This window comes from Crinia signifera, chromosome 8, assembly GCF_055691185.1.
Source record: "Crinia signifera chromosome 8, ASM5569118v1, whole genome shotgun sequence".
Taxonomy (NCBI): domain Eukaryota; kingdom Metazoa; phylum Chordata; class Amphibia; order Anura; family Myobatrachidae; genus Crinia; species Crinia signifera.
Genome location: NC_139224.1, coordinates 29,853,353 through 29,868,543, shown reverse-complemented (window position 1 = coordinate 29,868,543; position 15,191 = coordinate 29,853,353). Strand labels below are relative to the sequence as shown.

Here is a 15,191-nt window from a genome sequence, read left to right as displayed (position 1 = left end):
CGAGTGGTCAGGCAGCACCGAGTGCTCCAGACCACTCGGGCATTTCTCAGTGCAAAAGCAGGGATATGGGCGGGCAGCTGGCAGCCAGCTATGTCAGCTGTCTGCCACCCACACGTGCGTCACAGCCAGATTACCACACGTACGACCAGCGTTTTCATGGGAATGCCCATGAAACGCGGGGTGTATGCATATGGTAATTAGCCCAAACAGCCCTTCACGCCCCTTTCCACCCCCTGTTCGGATTGTTCCAACCGATCGTTTTCTGTACAGAATTCACGCCGTATTTGTACGTGCGCGGCGTTCACACATGCGCAGATACGCCTCTGCACATGCGCAAACACCAACCACCGGCCAGCCGTCCGCATTCGGAGCCATCCGACTCAACCAGAATAAGGCCCTATGTGTCGTAATGTGTACTGTGAGCAGTGTGAAATAATGTGAACAAGGTGCACTGTGTGGCATAATGTGTACTGGGATCACTGTGATTCTCGGTCACATTAGGTCACCCTGTTCACCCAGTACATACTTTGTCACACAGTGATCCAAGGTCACATTATGCCACACAGCTACTCCAGTTCACTTTATGACACACACGCTGTTCCCCTTCACATTATGCCACATGGTGCCTAGGTCACATTATGCCAGAGTATCCCAAGCCCACATTATGACACAAAATGCCCCAAGTTCACCTTATGCAACAAAGTACTCCCTGTTCACCTTATGCCACACGGTGTCCCCAAATCACATTTTGACACAGAATGTCCCCCTTCTCATTATACCATACAGTACTCCCAGTTCACATTAAGTCACAAAGTGGTCTCATGTCACATTATGTCACACAGTGCTCTCAGTACATATTTTGGAACACATTGACCCCAGGTAACATTATGCCACACAATGATCCCAGTAAATATTATGCCACACAGTACACCCAGTACCTATTATGTCCCACAGTGCTCTCAGTACACATTATGCCACACATTGATCCCAGGTCACACAATGATCCCAGTAAATATTATGCCATACAGTAAACCCAGTAAACATTATGCCACACAGTACACCCAGTACATATTATGTCCCACAGTGCTCTCAGTACACATTATGCCACACATTGATCCCAGGTCACACAATGATCCCAGTAAATATTATGCCATACAGTAAACCCAGTAAACATAATGCCACACAGTACACCCAGTACATATTATGTCCCACGGTGCTCTCTGTACACATTATGCCACACATTGATCCCAGGTCACACAATGATCCCAGTAAATATTATGCCATACAGTAAACATTATGCCACACAGTACACCCAGTACATATTATGTCCCACAGTGCTCTCTGTACACATTATGCCACACATTGATCCCAAGTCACATTTTGTCATACAGTGTTCCCAGTACACATCATGCCACAGTGCAGTCATACACTGCTACCAGTAAACATTATAATACACAGTGATACCCCCTTCGCATTATGCCACAGTATCCCCAGTCCACAATATGACACAAGTGTCCCAAGTTCACCTTATGCCACATTGATCCCAGCACACATCATGCCACACAGTGCTCCAAGTATACATTATGCTACACAATGATCCCAGGTCACATTATGCTACAGGGTGATTCCAGTTAACATTTTGATACTCAGAACACCCCATTGCTACTCACCACCTCGAGGACTCCACTAGTCTTCAGAATGTGTTTGGTGGGCTTCTGCAGTTGATCACTGTGCACTTTATGTCACACAGTGATTCCAGTACACATTATGCCACACCTTGCTGCCAGTTTATATTATCTCACAAAGTGATCTCAAGTCACATTATGCCACAGAGTGATCTCAGTACACAATAGACCTTATTCTAGTCCTTACGCTCTGCTGCGTGTTCGTGCAGGGGAGCAAAAGGTGAGCGCATATACATTTATGCACATGTGCAGCCTCGGTGCGAGCAGGCGTGGCAAACTGCTTGTTCGCTGCCCTGTTCCCATGAAAACACTGGGCATTCCCATGCTAATGCATCTGTGGCGCACATGCGGGGGGCGGGCAGCTGATATCAGCGGATGTTAGCTGCCCGCCCATTTCTTGTACATGGTGCCCTCAGATCTAAGACACCACAGAGGTGTCTTAGGTGTGCACGCGCTTGCAAAATCATTCGATGGTCAGTGGGGGAACATGGCGAGCGAGGGGGTGGGCGGGCATGCAGCATTTCACTGACTCACAAAGCTGCGAAATTTGCAGCTTTGCGAGTAAACCAGAATAAGGCCCAATATGCCACACAATACACCAAGTTCCCACTATATCACAGTGTACCCAGTTAACATTATGCCACAGTGCACCCAGATCACCTGATGTCACACAGTGCTCCCAGTACAAATTATGCCACACAGTGATCCAAGGTCACAGTATAGCCACAGTGCTCCCAGTTCAAAGTATGCCGCACAGCTACTCTGGTTCACTTATGACACACACTGTGCCCCTTCACATTATGCCACATAGTGCCCCAAATCACATTATGCCACTCAGAACACCCCACTGCTACTCACCACATCATAGCTCTCCACTAGTCTTCAGAATGTGTTTGGTGGGCTTCTGATGTTGCTCACTGCTTTCTTCTTTCCAACCATCTTCAATCACATGTAAAGGAGTTCAGAGGCAGTGTAGCTGGGAGAATACCATATGCAGGTATACAATGTCTGAGGCCATTGGCTGTATTTTGTACTCCCACGCTTTAGAGTGTAATTAATTCTAAAACCATTCATTTAAATTCAGCATTGCAATCATATATTCACAAAATTAGTCCACACCAATTATCTATCTGATACCTACTGCATATATATCGATCGGATATCTATCTATTTATCTGTCTACTATAACTCTCTCTCTATCGGTCTATCACATATCTAACACATATACAAGGGTGGTTCAATAAATATGGTAACAAAACCTCTTATATCTTTAATGCATTCAACTCGTACATATACGCATAATCATTAGCATGGCCTTGGCCAACGTTACACCAAGCCATCTATTCTGGCACAAAGGAAATCAGCGCCTGAATCCAGTACATGGCAGATTGCTGAACTTCACCATCGGTTGTGAATCTCCTTCTAGTGATCCAAAGAGATGGAAATCAGTTCTAGGTCAGGGCTATAGGGAGGATGGTCCAGTAACCCCCAATGGTAGCTCCATAACAACTCCTACATGCAGTTGGCTGAGTTTGGTTGGGGTCATTGTTCAGCAATTTGATGCCTGTTGGTAGCAACCTTTTCAACCAGTTGTGTCCCTAACTGGCTCAATTCCTCAAACTGACTGAAACATGGCCATCGGACTGCCGGCATTGTCAGCTCTGGGATCCCGTACCCAACCTGGGGGCGATGCCTGTTTCCATAGGTTGGATGCTTGCTTCTTCTACAGTGTCACATAATGTAGTCATATTTCATTACCTGTATCACTACTCTGCAGGGACTGCATTCCCTCCTTATGGTACCGGGTCAAGTGCACGAGACAATCCCATTCTTGGTTTTGTGAACGTCTGAGTTGCTTCTGTAACCAGCTTGTAAACATTTTCCTGTACCCCAGTTTCTCATGGAAGAATGTTGTGTGCCCCCGTTGCTTGTGAACGATGGTGTGCACTATACCAACTAACATTTAATCTACAATATCTCAAACTCCAATGTACCTGATCTGAAGACCTTCAATGTGGCACAAATTATCCTCTGTGGTAGACGTACTTGGCCGGCCGGATAAACACTCATCTTGAACGTCTGTTCTACCGTTATCACAGGCATTTCATGGTTACGCCAGCACGCCACATTACAGCTGATGTTGGGGCAAAATGACTGATATGAGGGGCAGTCTAATGGCCATGAGGGGAATAATTGGCCTACATGCTGTGGCCTTGTGGGAAAATCGGAGATCTTGTTTACTTACTGAACCACCCTTGTATCTATGTATATATCTTATATCTCAGGCTTGCCTACCCTCCCGGAAAATCGGGCCCGGGAAGGTGGGCAATCCTCCTGCATTGGGCAGGCAGTCCCCGCACACCCCTTCCCTTCTACACAAACTTAGCAGTTTTCGCGGGTCCGCGGGGAGGAGCGGGGCTAAAATGGCGCAATTCACGTAATTTCGCGTCATTTTAGCCCCTTCCTCAATTCGCGGACCCGCGAATTACGTTATTTGACTGTTATGGGGGCGGGGCTTGATGGCCCTTGCCCCCCCCCCCTGACATGCTGCTGTCGGGTCTCCTCTCCGGGCTTCTCCAGGAGAAGAGAAAAAAAAAAAAGTCGGCAAGTATGTTATAACTATCTTATATTTATCACTCTGTAGCTATTTTTTAACATTTATATTGCATGACTACCTCGTATTTATATCTATGTATTGTGAAATCCACAGTAAATCACTGGATTTCTCGCTTTATTTTATGCTGGTAATGTGCCCGGCCCACTGCTTGCTAGCAGTTAATCTCTGTGCTGTTTAATACTAGGGAGCAGGCTGACAGGATGATCAGTTTCATAAGTATGAGGTGACCTTAGCATTTTCAGAGCAATCAGTTTGGCTTCTTGGAATTATTAGGAAACAATCTTCTCAGGGAAGGATACAAAACAAATTAACTGTCTTCAGCAAATATCTATCACTGCATGTAAAGCTGTCTCTGTAAAACTCTGCTAAAGAGGTGGAAATCCTCTAAAGATCTCAAACCGGGAATATATTAAACATTTTGCCATTAGGAGACTTAAGTACTATGCAATGACCTACCATGCTAAACTGTAGAATTATACAGGGAAAATGCACAACCTGGAAAAAGGGCTTATGGAAATGTGTGCGAGTGGTAAGGCAAAATGAGCTGTGCTTCAGTCACACAGCCCAGGAGGTCGCTGGGAAACCACAACCGGTCCCGGGAAATATTACAGGGTTAATCAGGTGAATACAATATACGTAAACTTAAGGTCCGGTTACTATAATTAATTTATGAAACATAACAAACGACATGGAATATTTAATAACTAGTTAAAAGCCCGTCAAAATGATGGCTTCTGCAATGTACTTTCACTTTGAGCTGTGACAGTTTTTACATTCACTTTGAACTGTGACAGCGTTTACATTCACTTTGAGCTGTGACAGTTTTTAGCCCACAAACTCTCCACCCCACTCTCAGTCCTTATCTGCTCCTACCTTCAATCTCTGCCTTCACAGCTCCCTCTCTCCACATCCACCAAATCCATTTCCCTGCAAAATTGCTTTCCATTTCTGTTATGACATCTTTTTAGAAAACAAAGGAGTAATTTGGTCCGTCGAGTGGCCTCTAGTGGTCAGTGGCAGTAGATCACCTAATAGAGGTGAGGAGTTATTATATACACACATATATATATATATATATATATGTGTGTATATTCTTACAGTACTTCTCTATTAAAGCATACAATCAAAGGGGCTTATTTATTATACTCCAAAGCTTTTTCTTTTCTCTATTGCATCCTAGAAAATAAAAGACAGCTATTAATTGGTTGTTATGGGCAATTTTTTGAAGCTTTAGTAAATGTACCCCAAAATATTTCCCCAGGAATTAGGTATTTTTGCTATTTATCAATGGCATCGCCTATTTAACAAAACAGCAGCGGTACAAGTATTACCGCTGTCCTGGCAATCAGGATGGTGATAGTAGTGGCTGATCAAGAAAACCATGTGCATTATTGCAAACATCATTTTTTTTTAAGATCACTTGCAAATGTATTAATTGAAAATGCTCTTTCTTTTCTTAATTTGCACTGGAAGTCCGTGATCTGGCTTCTGGTGCAGGGCACATATGTGACCCAAAAATACCAAGTCACCCATGACTTGGTGGTATCCTGACTGTCTGAAGATGTGGTAAGAATTCCAAATCTGATAAATAAGTCCATAATTCTGAAGGCCCCCAATCCCGATTTCCCCTGAGCTCCCCCAGCAGGGCTCACTAAGATTTAACACTTGAGGTGCCATTTTTTTTACATGCGATAAATAGCATGTGTTTTATTACGTGTAAGCCCGGGGAGCTGCTTATTGGCTAAGAGAGCACTCTCAGCCAATCAGCGGTCACCCAGTCTTTTGAATACGATTTTTCAATTCCCCCACCGCCCACCGCACCCCACTCCCTGCCTACCGCACTACAGATGGAGCGCCTCTCATTCAGCGCTGGGAATCACCAGTGGGGACAATGTCCCCACATTGCTGTCTGAGAGGCGCTCCATCTGACACGCATGTGCATCCCAATTTTTCAGCAGTGGGGGGACGGAATCCCTGCCCATCTTCGCTTTAGGGAGACGGGCAGGGTTAGGGGAGGGGTGCAGGGGGCTGCGGGCACGATGGAAGAGTGGCGTTGAGACGGCGGAGGGTTCCATTAGAAGGGGATGCACATGCGCATCTTGTACTCACGCATCCCTTCCAGCGGTTGGCGGTCCAACCACCAGCACCAAGCTGAATGAAGCGGCTACATCTGTATATCGCATAAAAATAGGCCGAACTGGACACACGGTTGGCCATAAATCATAAGTATTGAATTACATTTCTATTTTCCACACATTTTTATGCAATCTTTGTACTTTTATATATTTAGGGAGACGTTGGAGCTTATAGTGTATGGGTTCTACATGCCTACATGGGACTGGCCACACCTCCTCTACGTCTCATAATAGGCCCTTGAACATCAGCTCCAGACCTATGGGGCCCTTAATCCAGCCCTGGCTGTTATTCAGCAAACGCAAAACTACTTTACATTAACTTGAGCAATTTTTTAAATTGAGCAATATAAATGAATAACTGAATACCTTATATAAGACCTTATCTACCATGCTCTCTTTAGCTCTGTTACAGAATGTAAGGCAGGGGGGGTCAGCTCAAATTTTGCAGAAATGAACTCTGTGGATTGGTTGATTCATAAAAAGGGGCGGGGCAGCGGTGTCACAGTAGCTTAAGTTACTGAAGTCTCATCTTATTCACCTATATCAGACCCTATGAGGACTTTCATTTTCTTTCCATTAAATGAACATAATAAATAATACTCATGAGCGGACATCGGGTGGAAATAGGTTACAGTTGGGTTGGTTGCTTGAGACAGCCAAAAGGTATGTGACTAGTTCTCCAAAAAGAAATACACCAGTTGCTACAATTCAGCTCAGCTCCATCCGGACCCTATCACTATATGATTAAGTTCTTACTGTACTTTACAGTAAGCACAACCAGTGTGATCTGATAACTGCCAAGGACAAGCCAAAATACTCAGAGGCAATCTATAACTGTTTAATCTCTACCAGACAGATAAAGCATATAATTGACCCATATAATCCCTGTATCATCTCCATTCAACTGTTTCCTATGTCTCATTTGCCTTGACATGGACTCTGCAAGAAAGCTATCAGTATTATTATCAGGTCAGTGTTTTTCATTAAAGTTAGAGATGGCTTTTTAATCACTGATCTTTGGACTGCTAGATTTAAGCAGATGAGCCGTCATTAAGCACATCTGTTGTAATCCAGATCTTTTCCTTGGACTCCCATCTTCAAGACATACATGCAGACAAAAAAATAATCAGTTCCTTTTATCTGTATTAACTGGTATCTTCCTTGATCATTTCATTTCTTCACTTCAAATCAGATATAATTTAGTGTCTTTTTTTGTTTTCTCAAGGAAAAACAACGGGTTAAAAAGAATTGAAAAACACGATGCTGAAATGAACAATATTACCACAAACTGGTCAAGGTAGGCCAGTACAAACATTCATATATAACCTTGTCTATTGGTCATAAATAGACTGATTCAGCCATCAGAGAAATGAGCAAAGGGATGATACATCGCCCTCCTGCGTGGGGGTCAACCTTTCGGATCAACAGTGCAGATCGCACAATGGCCCACGAATAGAAACCACGTTGCAGAACATGGCCGTGCATCATCTTGCAGATGCCTCACCACTGAAAAATTGGGTACGGTCTACTCATGTGACCTTCTACAAAAGGAAACCATTTGGCAGTAGCAGTAAAAGATGTGATTTGCATAGCCCGAAAAGATGATTTGGTGTCTGTACACGACAGCTAAAGAACTCACAATCAAATTCCTAGATGACACTGTACGAACTGAAGAAAGAGGACAGCTAGAGCCAAAGTCGATAGCCACCTGCATTGTCTCAATAACACAAAACAACAGATTAAACTAATTACACACATACTCTTATATCTCTTATGTGGCACAGATGCCTTCTGCGCAGCACAGACACCCAGAAAGCAGAACACCAAAACCAAGTCTTGATAGAGATCCAGTACTATCGGGTTGACCATTAATTATTAAGTCAATTTTTTTTTAACACAAGCTACAAGAGCAAACATTTCTAAAATAAATAAGACTGAATACTCAAGATCACCTGATCTCAGGGCCTGTATTCGCCTAATGGGCTTATACGGAAGTTGGATCTGTTTGTCAGAAATGGCAGCGGATTGTTGTTGGCTGTTTTCCAACAATTCGTGGCGACATGCGACAGTTGGAACATTTAATTCCAACTGTCGAGTTACTGTTGGATCAGATGAAAATGGCCCCGGATTCTGACTGTTGGGACGTTCCACAGTCGGAATCCTGGATTGAATAACTCCCAAAGACACTTTTACAGACGACTCTTCAAGCTATACAGTCACCTTTCTAATAAAGAGCAAAGATGTAGTGCTGGACAAATTACGTGACTAGGTAACAATAACAAGTTACAGTGAAATCGGCTCAGGTGTGGTATGAAACCGGGATTCCGACAGTCAGTATATCAACATCAGAATCCCAATGCCAGTGCTCCGATAGGGGGGTGATCCTCCCTGTCAGAGCACTGGCAGTTGGGATTACGATGTCGGTATACTGACTGTCGGGATCCCGATTGTCGGGCAGTCATCCGGCACCCAATCTACTCATATTTTGAAAGTGACAATGGAGGTGAATTTACAGGACATAAAATAAAGAACATTTCAAGACAACATGGTATCGAATATCAAACAACAGATTGATAACCACCAGAACAAATTTGGTAGCTGAAAGAAAGAACAGAACTGAAATAATCAAATACATACTAAAAGGCAAATAATAATCTGGAAATACTGAGCAGCTATTACAGCTACATACTTGCAAAATATATTATGCTCTAGGATGGTGGAGAAAACTTAATAAGAACTCTGGCATGTCAAGAAACCTAATATAAGACATTGGAGTGTTGGTACAAAACATTTTAATATTCTTAAAGAAGAAGTGGTAGCTACAAACCCGAGAGGTGGTATGGATTATTGTTGCATACATTGAGAGCTCCAATGAAAGAATCCTAGATCATAATGCAATTGTCTTGATAGACTTAGTTATAAATGAGAAATCCAAACTGAGAAGACCACAAACACAGGTGAGATGTCTTTACTGGTTAGTTCATGTTTATTATTTGCTGTAGCTTTTTATGAGAGGCATACGGGTGGTTTATACTTGTTTTGGGTGCCGGATGAGTGACCGTCAATCGGGATTACGACGGTCGTTTCTCCGACATCGGAATTCCAACTGTCAGTAGCCTGAGAGTTGGAATTCCGACTTACATTGGCTATTTTCCTTTGTCTACGACCCCCATAGAGGGAGAATAGAGCCGAACACACAAGGGGCTTTAATGCGCTCATCCCCCTGTCGAGCTCCTGACAGCCGGGATTCTGATGTTGGAGAAACGACCGTCGGAATCCCAATTGTTGGTAACTTATACCATACCCACTTGTTTTCCCTTGTGGAATACCTTACCCTTTTCTCTTTTCTTGATTTGGTGCTATCATACATCAAGTCAAGAAAAAGAAAACAAAGTAAGGTATCGACAAGGGAAAAAAAGAATAAACCACCTGTATGCCTCTCATAAAAAGCAATAGCAATTGGAACACATGAACTCACAACCAGTAAAAACATCTCATCTACAAGAAAGAGAAGACAACAGATAGAAAAAGGTGGCTGAAGAAGAAATTAAACTCCATGCATGACAACCAGACCAGGATGCTCACTAGACTGTCAGCAGGTGGAAATGCCATATGCTTAAATTGGATGTTTAAATACAAGTGTAACACAGATCACAAAGGTAGTTAGTATAAAACCTCTACCTGAAGACAGCCATCACAATTAACTGAAGACAATGGGTTTAACAGTATCCACTGATGATAAGGGGTGTTGGACCATAGTGGACTTAAAACAAAGAGGGGGGTTCCAAACACTTGATTTTAAAGTGACTGTAGCCAGCCATGAAGTACGCATAATGGTGGTTATTCAGGTGCATTTGCTTCTGCAATATTATGTGCAAAGTACTGATGTTCAGTACTATGGGCAAGAACAGAATGGGTCATTCTGTGTGTGCTTAAATGGGTCCTGCGATGTCGGAAGCAGGAAGGCAGCGGACAGTCAGTGATTGACTGTCTGCTGCCATTCGTGTGTGGAGAGGGGGTTATGGTAGGTACTTGTGTAGTTTCACAGCGGCAGCTTACGCTACGTTTGAAGCTACGCTAATAGCGTAGCCCAATGGCTGCCTTACTGGTGTAGTTTCTGGTGTACTGGTGTAGTTTCACGGCGGCAGCCTAAGCCACGTTATCAGCGTAGCCCAACGGCTGTGCTTGTGTAGTTTCACAGTGCCAGCCTAAGCTATCAGCGTAGGCTGGCACCGTGAAACTACACAAGTAACTACCGAACTGCATCTCTGTCCCTGGCAAGCCTAGTCAGCACCTTTCACACCGCCGGCGCCAGCATGATCCCCTCTCTTTGGCGAAGAGGGGATCATGCTGGCGCCAGCGGAGAGGCGCTCCATTTGTTTGAGACGCAGGAGCGTCTTAAACGCTCCAGCAATGAGACGCTCCTGCCTCTGAGTAGCTGCTGCAGCAGGGTACAGCAACCCTGCCGACAGGGTTATGGGTTCTGTAGCGCGTGCGTCTCCTGTCCAAAGAGGGGGTGCGGACACAAGTGCGTCTCATTCACAATGAAGGAGGCATTTGCCAGTGCTCAATGTTACATACTGGCAAATACCTCCATTTGAAACCCCCACTATCCACGGCAGCCCAAAGCATGGGAAGCATTTGCCAGTGTTCCATGTTACCTACTGGCAAATGCCTCCTTTTCAAACCCCCGCTATCCATGGCAGCCCGAAGCGTGGCGAGTACAGCGAGCCCCGCGAGGAGATGCGTTACGCGTCCAGCCGTCCTTTCCATACCCCCACTATGCACGTTGGTGTGGTGTTGATTTTATATAGTGTGTCGAGCGCAGCGAGCCATCAAGCCCGAAGCACGGCGAGCCCTGCAAGGGGACACGGATTCCATGAAAGGTAGCGAGCCACCAAGCCCGAAGCGTGGCGAGCGCAGAGAGCCCCGCGGATTATATGTAAGGTAATCCGCATCCCCTCGCCATGCTTCCGGCTCGGTGGCTCGACGTGGATAGTGGGGGTATGAAAAGGTCAGGAGGATGCGTAAAGTAATCCCCGCACGGGGCTCGCTGCGCTTGCCACGCTTCGGGCTGCCGTGGATAGTGGGGGTGTTTCCGGAACACATTCACACCTGCCATATCATACATCTGAGTCTGCAGCAGGTTAAATATTGTTAATTTGTCGGCAGCCATAACTCATATAATGTGCTGCTGACTGACTACAATACCGCTGACTGACTACGCTGGATCTGACAGGGATGATTAAGCGGCCGCGGGAACACTACGCTACTTCTGACTGACTACGCTGGCTGCGGGAAGACTACGCTGATTCTGACAGGGACACTACACTGACGGCGTAACTGCCGCCGTGAAACTACACAAGTACCTTATAATATATTAGATTTACAGTTTCTAGGTCTACAGTCAAAAGTTCGACAACTATTGTCACATGAAAAAAAAGTTCACGAGTTTCAAATGTTTTTGTTGGTGGCTATGTTGCCATAGGACACCGTATAAGTGTACTGTGTCCGCTCAGCATGCTTCGGGCACGGTACATTGGTGACCTCGGCACATAGGGCCTTATTTTGGTTCATTCTTTCTGACAAAATCCTTCTTAGATGGGCAAAACCATGTGCACTGCAGGTGGGGCAGATGTAACATGTGCAGAGAGAATTAGATTTGGGTGGGGTTTTACTTCAAAGTGAGATCTATATTGCAGTGTAAAAATAAAGCAGTCAGTATTTACCCTGCACAGAAACAAAATTACTCACCCAAATCTAATTCTCTCTGCACATGTTACATCTGCCCCCCCTGCAGTGCACATGGTTTTGTCCATCTAAGAAGGATTTTGACAGAAAGAATGAACCAAAATAAGGCCCATTGTTATAATCTAACTCTAACTAATGTGGACCTTTTTCAGTCAACCTTTTGACCATGTCAACAAATAAATGTCGACATTTTGACTGTCGATCTAGACACTGTAGATCTAATATACCTAGTTTATGAAAACAAAGGTGTGTTGCTGCCGTTAAGATATGCACTGGCCTCTGAGATGGGCGGCTTGTGCGACACCATGGGCACAGTAGCCCGCATGATGGTCGGAGAGAGATCTGCTGCTGTGTCTTAGGAAGCAGCTCGACTTGCTACTGCAGGAGGAGGTTTCTGCTTGTAATAGACACCACCTGCTGCATTACCATACAGCCCTATCACTGCTGCTCCAAGGAAGGAACAGTTACAGCAATTCCACCCACATCTGAATAACCACCAATTAGCATATTAAAAAGCTAAAAGTCTGCACCACACAAATTGCAGGTTATATAATACAGTACTTCAGACGTGCAGGGACAAGAATTACAGTAAGCCACTTACCACATTCTCTCTCTCTGTTGCGATGACTGAGCAAAGAGATCCACAGACACACCCACAATAGACTTGGAAAACATATCTGCTGTTACTGGGCATGTGTAGGAGTTCCATATTGCACTTCATATCATATGTAGTGGCAATTTGGTCAAGCTTTGGGGAAGTGTTTTTTTTCTGGGCAACTGGACCCCCCCCCCCCCGCATTTGCCTATGAATCCAAGACTTTAGGGACAGTACGTGGCGCTTTATCTTTGTGTAATCTGTATTTTGATAATATGCTCTCATTTAGAATCTTACTGCTAAACTCCCAAGTTATGCTATGAAGTTTACTGGTACTTATCCCAGTAACGACAACCACAATTGTTCCATATGTACTGATGCTTGAATAGAGCATAATCTGCAACATCATCAAAACATCTTTTTAAAAAAAAAAAAATAATTTTTAATTAAAAAAAATTATATAAAAGTGAAAAAGTACAAAAAAGTATTTGTGTACTTTAAGTACACAGTCACTTTGAAAAAAAATTTCATTTCTCAACTAGCTTATTTGGAAATGGAGGCCAAACTGAAAGAATTTAGCTGCACACAAAAATATTTATGAAAAGAAAAAAAATACCTAAAAAAAAATCAGTATAGACAAGGAGGCAAGAAAAGACTAATTAACCTATTAAAGTAGTTCAACAATTATATAAATATAAAAACATTTCAGACCTATTTCTGGTGTACCCAGGGTTTAATCTTCAGTATCCTTACTGGATTTGTCATAATCAATATTTAAGACATCTCTCAAAAATGAGAGGTCCCGAGCAGAGGGGAACTGATTGGTGTGGGTGTGATATCTTTCAGTCCTAAATGCCGTTCTGAGCAACATAGACATATGTGCATTCATAATTCTGGTTTGGGCTACCGTAATAATACAAATGGATGCTTTAGTATGCATATGCTGGCCACAGAGCATTCTCTGAAGTACAGAATGGGGGGATCTAGACCAAAATCATTGTTCCAACCTAGCTATTGCAATGCCATCTGCCAATTGCATGTTCTGGGATTTGTAAAAAGGTGGTCACAGAACTTCCCTGTAACTGAAAAGGCACCATTCATTTACAGCAGGTTGTACCAACTAGAAATGGGCAAGGATGCTCTCAATATGTGCCAGGTAAAAATAACATGAAAGTAGTAGAGATTCTACCAATATATCATTAATATTTAGAAGGTCATAAAATGTCCATAATTAAGCAGTCAACCCCTTGACCCAGATCACATTAATGAAACCCTTAAATGCAAAAAGAATAACAGCAGCGGATTAAAACATCATCTTGCAGATTAATTATTTTTCCAAAGTACCTGGGCAAATATTAAAATTATAAAAAAAACTCAAATGAAGCAAATAACTCAACCCATAAGAAGATCAAGCAGCTAATGCCCGATAAGACGTCAACATATTTTAATCACCTGAAGAGACGACTACTACAAGCAGTAACAGATGACTACTGCCCTGGTGATAATAATATTGGTAATAATAAAACCTTTAAAATAGCTTGAGCATGTTTAATGTGAATTGTGAGAAATGGAATAAAAAAAAAAAAAAAAGCATTTTAGACGATTAAAAAAAAAAAAAAAATTACCTCAAAAATTCTCAGGCACATGACAGAACTATTATCATCCAGCCTTTTCTAAAGGGGAAAACAAGAGGAGTAAATAAAATTGTCAAAGTAAATGTAGATTTTGGGACAGATGTTTTTTAAAAAAGAAAAAAAAAACACAGAAAAAAATGATGGAGGTCACAAAAAATTACGGGAGTATTAACGTGCTTTTTTAATGCGCACACTGTACTGTAACTGCTGTTATTTTTTTATAGTTCTAGGAGGCCATAAGGGATGGCTTTCCAGATTGATTAAAATGGAAGTTTATATTGAATTAAAAACATAATTAATGGACAAAAAATAGTCTCTTAGAAAATGACAATATTTGTAATAATCTATCTATCTATCTATCTATCTATCTATCTATCTATCTATCTATCTATCTATTCTCAAGCAGAGTGCCTGGCATATATAATGATAATGTGTGTATATTATATGTGTGTATATTATATATTACTTTTTTTATTGCATGCATGACTAATCTTTTCCAGTATCAAATGATCTGCTTAAAATACTGTAGGAATTTATTTCTATACTGTGTGCGTTTGTTCACATCATCTGCTCAGCGAAGACTAAACAAAAGCATAGATGTGATTATTTTATGATGTCACGTTGTCAACATAATCTCTTCTAGTCATTTACTGTTCTTATAATAAGCTGGCGGATCTCGATATTTAAATGCAAGGAACTGAGGTTCTTTTAAAGTGTTTAAAAGAATATTTAATATTCTAATTTGCATTGTTTTGCTTAAATGATATAGACATT

General features: G+C 42.7%; 1 protein-coding gene across 17 annotated transcripts in view; it reads right to left on the bottom strand.

The window, feature by feature from the left end:
- The window catches only part of CADPS (calcium dependent secretion activator), a 388,847-nt gene that overhangs the window by 29,322 nt on the left and 344,334 nt on the right, over positions 1-15,191 (bottom strand). For 7 of the 17 annotated variants that reach the window (XM_083156060.1, XM_083156054.1, XM_083156065.1 and 4 more), the window contains one exon: positions 14,409-14,456. The exons of the other annotated variants lie outside the window; for them this stretch is intronic. In XM_083156060.1, coding sequence (XP_083012186.1) covers positions 14,409-14,456 — 48 coding nt within the window. The remainder of the gene's footprint in view (positions 1-14,408; positions 14,457-15,191) is intronic. 17 annotated transcript variants of the gene reach the window in all.